General features: G+C 31.5%; 2 protein-coding genes across 2 annotated transcripts in view; one reads left to right on the top strand and one right to left on the bottom strand.

Moving 5' to 3' along the window:
* Positions 1-2,255: 2,255 nt before the first annotated feature.
* Cdk8 (cyclin-dependent kinase 8) lies at positions 2,256-6,948 on the bottom strand. Its single transcript, XM_018550298.1, has 11 exons — positions 6,752-6,948; positions 4,837-4,939; positions 4,639-4,749; positions 4,408-4,548; positions 4,127-4,316; positions 3,937-4,051; positions 3,768-3,866; positions 3,247-3,319; positions 3,084-3,181; positions 2,894-2,999; positions 2,256-2,566 (listed from the first exon to the last, which is right to left on the bottom strand). Exons 1-11 carry the CDS (start codon positions 6,880-6,882, stop codon positions 2,369-2,371), a joined length of 1,365 nt encoding a protein of 454 aa, XP_018405800.1. The 5' UTR covers positions 6,883-6,948; the 3' UTR covers positions 2,256-2,368.
* Positions 6,949-7,841: 893 nt separating this feature from the next.
* LOC108782144 (transmembrane protein 208) overlaps positions 7,842-10,141 on the top strand; it is a 3,503-nt gene continuing 1,203 nt past the window's right edge. Inside the window, exons 1-3 of the mRNA XM_018550324.1 lie at positions 7,842-7,903; positions 9,510-9,662; positions 9,828-9,964. Coding sequence (XP_018405826.1) covers positions 7,898-7,903; positions 9,510-9,662; positions 9,828-9,964 — 296 coding nt within the window. The 5' untranslated portion in view covers positions 7,842-7,897. The remainder of the gene's footprint in view (positions 7,904-9,509; positions 9,663-9,827; positions 9,965-10,141) is intronic.

Below are 10,141 nucleotides of genomic sequence, written 5' to 3'. Positions count from 1 at the left end.
TGCAATTGATTAATGGATGAATTAAAAAACTCCTTCATACGTTTAGATATGAATGCCGCAGTTCATGCTTTATAGCACACACCAAAGACGTGTTCCAATATACACTGTCGATACTGAAAACGTACAGTATACGTAACGTGAATTACAGATTTTCAGTACTGGCAGTGCATATCGAAACATGGCCTAAAATGTAAGGCAGTAAGACGTAAGCAATATACAAACTAGTTAATCACAGTAGAGATCGTATAATAATGCATGATCTACAATGGCAGTGCCAATAGTAGATGAAATTGTAAGAATAAAAAATAACCAATCACGATCGAATATGAAAAGAATAATCAATTGTGATTAGTCAATTTCTTAGACCAATTTCACGCATTACGCGATTTTCTTACTTAAGTAGCAATCATGTAACTTTTTCCCTAGAGTGGAACATGAAAAGTAAATTTATTGGTACATATGTGTATATATATACATACATGCACATACAAATTTTCATTTTTTATGTTTCTGCTCTAAAAAAAAGATACATAATCGCAACTTTATTTACGTCTCACTGCCTTACTTTTTTGTATGTGCCGTAAGTTCGAAAGGACCTGCATACATTATCCAACAGCAATATAATGCGTATTATAAGAGTCAATTAAAACTGAAAGTTTTTGAAATTTCTTAACTGTGATTGGTTAATTCTTATGATAAATCTTGCGATTACTGGTATGGAAAATGTATGCGTGGCCTTCAAGTCTTTTATTTTCCATTAAAGTATTAATTCACACCTATGGATCTTCATATAGATAACAGCGCTTCAACAGCGAGCGCTGATTGATCAAAAATTGGTTATAGAAATAAAGGAACTCCACACGTTTTATAGGAGAAGTTATACTATTAAATTGCTCAAATTTGAAACATATAGTTTGTGTGATTCTAAACAAATGTTTTCTTTGCATTTTCATAGGGTGCTTTCACCGGACTCAACAGTTAAGTGAGTGCTCGCTTTTATTGGTGTATTCTTTTAAATCATTTAATCAGAATTTTAGATCTGGAAGAATGCACCAATAACAGCGAGCACTCACTCAACTGTTGAGTCCGCTGAACGCACCCATAGAATCATCATATAAAGATGATTGCAGCCACAATAGAAGGAATAAGGAATAAGAAATTTTAGCCTATCAGAAACTATGTATACCAATGTATCCGATTTCTGATAGGTTAAGATTTGTACACGCATGCACTCAAGAATATTTACGTACTTATTTCCAGAGAGAAACTTGAGAGAATACATGAGGGCTTTCCCTGTAACCGCAAAATATTGCTGCACACTACTGACCTCTGAACTCTGAAGAAGTGGATATAAATTATACAACAATATCATCCTTTTTTATAGACTTCTGATGAAAATAAATTTCTGAAATAACTAAAATTTTTATCAAATATTAATAAATATTTTAACGATTTCAGCGATTTATTTTCATCAGGAGTACAGGCCATAAAAAAGTGGATATTGTTATAAAGTTGACATTCACTTCTTCAGAAAGCGATAGTGCACAAGGTATTTTGAGATTAGACGTAAAAACTTATGTCCTCTTAGTTTCTCTCTACTATTCTATATAAAAGAAATAATCACAAGTTATTTTGAAAAGATATGGCAGACACACATTCTTCAGAGCTCTTTATTTATCTATTGATTCCATGAAAATGTAGCAAAGGAAACATTTCTTTATAATAGAATCACACAACTACATATTTCAAAATGGAGCAATTTGACCGCGATGATTCCGTCCCTATAAATCGTGCAGAATTCATTTACCTCCATAATCAATTATTCACCGATCAGCTCTCGGTGTCAAAGCGCTGTTGTCTGCATAAGGATCCAGAGTGATGCAACGAAATCCATGCATTTGATTGCACTCATTTTATTCCCGCTTCAATCCACAAGGTCACTACTTTTAATGAAAACAGCATACTGAGAGTCTATCATAGTATAAATCGGATTTCGATCGGAATTATCCATTTTCTCTGGAATACACAACAGAAATTTAAGAAATAATTAAATACCGATTGGATTCCAATTGAAATAATTCTGTAATACGTACCCTGTACCGAAGTAAAACCAAATTGAAGATTTCGGTAGAAATTAGACAATTGATATGAAACAAAGGATAGATGGCAACGGAGGTAAAAACGGAAATAGGACAAAAAATGTTACGCATATTAAGTACACGAGCATCCTTTTTGCACGCACGCATGAACGAATATACATGGACTAATGACTTCTTGTTGACAGAATTAGTAAATTAAATTAATGCATTAGTGATAATTTAAGTTTTGGCCTAACTTCGTATGATCAATCTAATTACGAATTACAAAATTAGAAACGTTGATGGAAGTTCGACGGTTGTGTAGGTTGGGCTGTCGAATAAACCATTCCCGGTTGTTGGTGGGTCATCGCGTGGCTCTGATGCTGATGGAACTCAGGAGCACCATGCGGTCCGTTCAGTCTCACCCGTTTTGCGTTCTGCCCATGATTATGATCGCCGTTACCTTGCTGCTGTTGAGTCTGCTGTTGCTGTTTCACGAATACTCGGATGAGCGACAAGGCGATGTTCAAAAAATCAGTTCAATCCTCAACTACCATATAGCGACGGAGCTTAGACAGCGGCAAAGTGGGCTTCACTCGCCTTGCCACTGCGGCAGTCATATGGGGCCGTTTGAACAATCGAAACCATATTTTTTAAAAATGTAGAAGATACACAATTATAAATAGATACTTATTTGAATATTACAAACTATGTCTGTATTAAAGTAGTTGCGATTATTTTATTATAGTAGTTGCGGCTTAAACCATATAAAATATATCATATAAATGTTCTTAATATATTTCGGAAGTAATTACCGTTTGTTGCTGATTTTGTCTCGCTTTATTTTCAGTCTTTTCTTCAGTATCGTCATCCGTAAGAAATTCTCTCTTAGGATAAGGAATAGGGCACCCAGCAAATATGCTATATAAAATTTTCATATTAAATGCAATTGAGATTATTACAAAAAAATTATCATGATGAAAAAATATAGAAATAAATTCATACTCTTGTGTTGGCAGTGGCTCCTCCTGGAAGTAGGCATCCTGCATAGAATGTTCTGACGTAATACGTTTGTTTGGATCCATCATTAATAGTTTCTGTAACTAAATAATAATATGATAAAATGGCATATTACAAAATTTGTATACTTATTGTTTATCGCTCTTACCAAGTTAAATGCCTTGCTATCGGGTTTGATCTTATGCCTGTCCATATACTTAGTGAGTGAACAGTTTGCATAACTAAAAGTGAAAGAATCAATTTAAAGTTTTCGAATAAAACACTGACAGAATTCTCATACAATACCAATTGTTATGGAAAATTTTCAGAAATGTTTCAACTATTCACATTTCATGTGCAGTGAATGTGCTTGAAAAGATTTTGCAATATGTGTCACATAAAATGCTTCAATACAAATGTTTCTAAAATCTATCATATGCAATAAATCGAAAAACATACTCAAATAGAACAAAAATCATTATGTTAAAATGACTCCAAAATGTTTACTAAAAATCATTTTTTAATCAATCATGATTCAATTTAACGTTATTATTTTCGTATTAGTTATGTCTCAGAAATGTTGCAGACGTAACTTTTATGAAATGTTTCATTTTTCAGTTGAAATATTTCTAAGATATTTTTGAAAACCTTTGATGCTGAATGACTTATACTTTCAACTGACAAACTTACTTGGATCTCTTAAAATCTCTTAGTAATGTAGGATGCTCTGGCATTTTTTTTATATCCTCCCAATCTTTCTCCAATGGAAATCCCATTACATTAAATATCCTAAATAAAGATTAGCTTATGTCATATTTTTCATATACAAAATAAATACAAAATCATGTTATATTTTTACCTATCTAATTGATCATGATGATATGGATTGCTCGTCTTAATGTCTTCTTGTCTACAATGAAATATAGGTTCGGACGTTAAAAGTTCTGCAAATATGCAGCCGATAGCCCATATATCTGCAGTGATAAAATAAAATATTCAATACAATTTTATACAAATTATAATATTATACAATATAAATATAAGCAGACCTATAGCTTTTGTGTAATGTCTGGCTCCTAAAAGTAATTCTGGAGCTCTATACCAAAATGTAACTACAACGGGATCTAAATCTGCTAAAGGTTTAAGAGGAGCGTTAAACAATCTAGCAAAGCCCATATCAGCAATTTTTACACGTCCCCGCTCATTTCCTTCACCCATTACTAAAATATTTGCCGGTTTCTGAAACAAAGAAAAATATAATTTTATTACGAAAGTTGCAAATGTAATAAATATAAAAAAATAAAAACATTTATATCATCAATATAATTACCAAATCTCTATGAAGTACCCAATTGGAGTGCAAATAATGAATACCATCTAAAATTTGATATAATAAGGATTTAACCATGCCTTTAGGTACCATTACCGGTTTTTTATTGGCTTTTGCCGCTCTATGAAATTTAATTATATGCTGTAAATACATATTTAAATATTACTATAAAAATTTGTTGTATAATGCCTAAAAATATTTTATTTTTAAATTATAATTATAAACACATACCCATAAATCATGTTCAGCAAAGTCAAACAACAACCAAACTTTACGATCATTATGTGATAGAAAAACACGAATTAGAGTAATGACATTAACATGCTTCAGTTCCCTGAGTAACTAGAATAGAAGAAAATAAGTGAAATATCTCAATTATACTTAGAAACAAATATTTTTGCATTATTTCAGAATAATGAGATAACTCACAGCAATTTCTCGACATGCTGACATCGAAAGTCCTGTACCTTCAATTTGCTTAAGGCCAAAATCTTTTGTATCAGGCCGGGACTTTAGTTCGCTATCTGAAACACTATTCCTAACATATAAATATTAAATGTATACACAACAAGATATTTTTTTAAAAAAATTATAGTAAGATTTAACCAATACATATTCCAATTTGATATGTTAATATTTAATTGATATACGCAAATATCATATGTAAAGAGATAATTATTGTTCAAATTTTTCAAAATAAAGAAAAAAAGATTATGTAAAGGAATATGTCAACAAAATAATGTGAATCTAAAGATTTACATTATTCATTTATTCTTAATGGAAATCAGATCTACAATAAACCGACAGTCAGTAGTCTTATAAGCTTTCTACAATAAGTAATTTTCTAAGTTTAAAACGTGATCTCTCTACAATTACATAAACATAATTGTAGTTGTAAGAATTAACCAATTAGTCCTGATCTACAATAAATGTTTAAGCCTTAAACTATAAAAAATGGACAAATCACAGTTGATTATTCTTCTCACATTCGATTGTAATTAGTCAATTCTTACGGCTTAAAGGCCATGGCATATAGAAAAATTTAAGTCTTATAGGCCTTCTACAATAAGCCATTACCTTAGTTTTAAGTATTAAAGTCATAAGAAATTACAATAAGATTGTAATTGGTAAATTTCTTATGATTTAACACTTAAAACTTAAGTAATGGCTTATTGCAGAAGGCCCATTATGCTGATTCTGCAATGAGTCGGTAGTCCTAAGTCTTATCAGTGAATCAATCATGGACCTTTTACAATAAGCCATTACTTAAGTTTTAAGTGTCAAATCATAAGAAATTTACTAATCACAATCAAATTCGAGGAGAATAATCGATAGTTAATTTCTCATGGCATAAGGCTTAAAATACCTATTGTAGATCCGAGGTAATGGGCCTTCTACAAAAAGCCACAGGTCATAAATTAAAAGTTATAAGCTAGAAATGGACCAATTACAGTCGTCAATTTTTAGTTTTGTACTTCTTATTTATGACTTATGGCTTATTATATAGAAGGTCCATAAGCCTTAAGAAATTAACAAATCACAACTGAATGTAAACAAAATAACCAACTGTGATTGTTCAATTTCTTTTGGCGTTATGGCTTAGAGCTTCTTAAAAAAGAGTTGTGAACCTAGTGACTTATGTGCCAAGGTCTTCATATTTAAAACTTAAGCAATAATTTATTGTAAAATACCTTCATTAGAGGTTCTCTACAAGTCATAAATATTATAATAAATTAGAAGTTAAAAGCACTAGAAGTTGGGCAATCACACAATCAACTGTTTTTTTTATATTTAACTGTGATTGATCAACTTCTATCTTCTAATTTCTGATTCATTACTAATGGCTTGTTACAGAAAACCTCTTAGAAATTGACTGCTGGCCAAACCTCTATATATTATTGATCTTAATAAATCCTGAATCATCAATTATTCTTCAGACTTATTTCTGACTCAACAGTTACAAAAAACAAACTACTGACTCATTATCAACCTGACTTAACACTTTAATTAATCAATGTATTAAACAAATGGAACAAGCTAAATCAAGAATTAGATAATCACATTAAACGCTAAATGCAAACTTCAATAGCGAATAAATACGCTTTCTTGTATTTAGGAAATGAATAGAAGATGATTGATAGAATGAGGCACAGCATATGCTTTTATATAGAAAGAAATATGGCTCCACACAATGTAAATTCAGAAACCTTTATAACAAATCAATATCTTTTTTTATCTGAGATTAATCTAAGGAAACAGAATAATTGAACTGTTCAATGTACAATAATCTAAACATATAATGAAGTTTCACAAAATAATCAGAAATTAGGTTAAGGAAACTAACCCTTCTTTCCTACGAGCTTTATATACGTGCCCGTATGTACCTCTTCCTACTTTGCAACCTTCAAACTCGAACAGATCCTCAACCTTCGTGCGGTCTTTTTGTGTCTTCATTTTAAATTCATAATCCATCATGTTTAGCGTTATTAAAACAATTATCAACTATAAACAAACATTTTTACGCGTGTACACACATAAACTCCAAATCACTCCAAATGACTCCAAAAGCACAGTAGGATTTAATGATGTCAGGTTATGATTCGATGTATCGAGAATCGAACCAATAAGCGAATCGACCAATCATAGTCAAGTAGTAAAGGGAAGGGGTCGAATACACGATTAGGATTGGTCAATTAGTAAATTTGCAGGATTTACACTGCATTCAAAATGTGCATCGTACAATGACTCTGCAACCAATCAGAAAACAGGATTTTGCTTAAATGATACGATTTTTAAGCAACAAACTTTCATAGCTGCATAAACATATGCATAAAGAAATTTATTCAATCGCATTTCTCTTATAAAGACACACGTAAAATGTGATTGGATAATTTTCTTTATGCACAGTTAAACAGCTATGCAAATTTGTGTGAATATACCCTAATGGAGAGGGCAGTACGACCATGGTAGAAATCAGGAAGTAAGATATAAGGAGACTCCACTCCGTAAAATAAAAGTGGACCCATTTTAGGTTTCGAGTTCAGCTTCCGATTCTGATGAGTGCGAGTAAGAGAAATGATCATTTCTCTTACTCGCACTCATCAGAATCGGAAGCTGAACTCGAAACCTAAAATGGGTTCATATCTTGTAGACTGGCGAGACCGAGTGGAGTCTCCTTATATCTTCCTTCATGGTAGAAATACAAGGGTATGCTCATTCGGTGGACGAATTTGAAAATACTGAAAATAATGTGACCATAGCGCATGCTCGCTTCGTTTGTAGTATTTCGTGGCTGTGACATATGTATTTCCTAACCTGAATCAATTTTAACGACTAATATTTCAGTCCATAAGGCTTAACGACGCTTTATTCTATTAACTTTGTTTATTTCATGCAAAAACACATCGAATGAGTCAAATTTCATCAAAATCAGTGAAGAAGATAATATTTTTGAATATTCTCAATTTTTTCGATAGGAAGAACAAATAAGATGATAGTGAGTTTATATTTCACGTTTTTCTCGTAAAATAAATGTTTATTCTTAATTAACCGATCCTTATAATAAGGATATTCTGATTATTATAGACTACTCGTATTATGAATATTCCCTTGCGTGTACTAATATTGTCAAGCGACAAAGTACATTCGCATCCGAGTATCTCATATTGCTTTAAAGTTGTTCGCACTGTGTAAGATTTGTAACTCAGTAGAGTAATAATTGGCGAAAGTATATAATAATTAAATTATGAATAGTAACCATTAGATTTTCAAATCGTTACTATTCATAATCCAAAGATAGTTTGTAGAGTTGCAATAGTGACCATATATTGGTTCTTCCAACCATATTCTTTGATATATTTATTTTATTTCATTTTTGTCGAGGCTTTTTACAATAAGTTATTAATATCAAACATTTGTTTCTATGAATAAGACATATTTCTAATATTTATCAAATATAGAATTGTTGATTTACAATTTATGTCTTATTTACAATGCATTGTATGTTGTCAGATAAAAAAGTTTTAACAAACTTTTTCGTACAACATCATCATATACTACAAAAATATCATTATCTAGAATCTCTAGAATACAAGCCCTGCTATTAAATATCAGGGGTGTATTCAGCGAATCGTTGTCTGGATGCACCTAGATGTTGTTTTATCCTTGTTGTTTAACAAGGATAACACGACATCTGGGTGCACTCAGATGATAAAATTCTGAATGCAGCCCAGATATATGTCATACGTCGGATGTTATAAGCTATGTTAATCTTATATTACTCCGATGTATACTTTTGTTATAGTATATGCAGGATTGGGAAATAATGCGTCGTTTGTGATTCCTTTATTTTTTTGTTTTCGTTATTTTTGTTGTAACAATTGTTACTTTTTTCAGTCTGTAATAATAACAATAATGATGTTACATTTTTATAGTAATAGTAACAAATTCAACCGTTACTTTTATCACTACATTAATTCTTCTCTTCAAAATTCCTTATTATCTTTATAACTATTTAATGGAATATATTATTTTTAATTAGCTAAAAATATTTTATAATAATTAAAGATGTCAGTTCGAATTAAACATACATAAAGTGTATGCAACTTTCGGCCGATTTTCGAATAGCCTCCGCTATCCCCCTCACCTCACCGCCCTGCGATCGACCGTCGAGCGGCATTTGGATCTTTTTTTGAATACGTTTATAAATGTGTAGTTACAAATACGAAGTTACTTTTTTCAGTAAAGAGTGACTTTTCGAATTTACTATAAGTAAAATTTTCCAACTCGGATATTGCCGTATTAGCGTCATAAAAAATTCGCAACGTTATATCAAATTGTTATTATATCAAAGTATCGATAAAATATAAACGGCGTTATAAAGTAACGAAGTAATGAAAAAGATGAGTTTTTATAAGTAAGGTAATGATAATGCGTTACTTTATAAAATTAGTAACGAATAACGATAACAATTAAATTATTTTTTTTAAAAAGTAGCACTATCGCGTTATTTTTATGAAATAACATTCCCAATCCTGAGTATATGTAACGTAATCATAGCCTAATGTTAGCTGGACGTAATTCCTGAACGTACTCCTGTATAGACAAAGAAAGGTAAGGTATCGACCAAAGGAGCAAAGCAAATAATGGAAGAGAATGTCTCTACGCTGAGTTTTTACAACTACATGGCCTTAGGCACAATGGGAATATACATCTTCATAACAATGATGTTGCACGAATTCAACGCGTTGACGATAGTAAGTTGAATCTCATGTCTAATGAGATTTATTCATGTCGCTTGCTCCAACATGTTCCTACTGTAGCTCCTACTTATTTCAATGAACCCGTTGGAGCATGCAAATGAACCTACCAAAGATACCAATATAACTACGAAATTCCTTAACAGTATGTTATCGTTACAGAGTCTAATGGCATTTTCTGCAATTGTATATATAGGAAGCTATCAGTTCATGTTGTACATGGCCCAGCCGGCATTTTCAGAAACCGAACAGTTCATGAATCCAGGTGTTGATCTCAACATGGAGGGTGGTTTAGCAGAGTGAGTTTTTAACAGTATTTTTTATCGCTATTACTTTCTCCCCAAATAGCATGAGAACATCCATTGGACATTCACTTTTAGATATTGGAATATTCATGGGATGTCCAAATTAAGTCCATCAAATGTCTGATAAACATTCATGAAATATATGTATTACATATCATATATATATATATA

This window comes from Cyphomyrmex costatus, unplaced genomic scaffold, assembly GCF_001594065.2.
Source record: "Cyphomyrmex costatus isolate MS0001 unplaced genomic scaffold, Ccosl1.0 scaffold97, whole genome shotgun sequence".
Classification (NCBI taxonomy): Eukaryota; Metazoa; Arthropoda; class Insecta; order Hymenoptera; family Formicidae; genus Cyphomyrmex; species Cyphomyrmex costatus.
Note: the sequence above shows the minus strand (reverse complement) of the source record. Positions and strands in the feature narration are given on the sequence as shown.

Excerpts from the sequence above, each read along its gene's own strand:
- Cdk8 (XM_018550298.1), bottom strand. The coding sequence starts at position 6,882 with ATGATGGATTATGAATTTAAAATGAAGACACAAAAAGACCGCACGAAG. Across the intron at positions 4,549-4,638 it reads TTGCTGAACATGATTTATGG|CATATAATTAAATTTCATAG; the intron begins GTATGTGTTTAT and ends ATGTATTTACAG. Across the intron at positions 4,317-4,407 it reads GGGTACTTCATAGAGATTTG|AAACCGGCAAATATTTTAGT; the intron begins GTAATTATATTG and ends TCTTTGTTTCAG.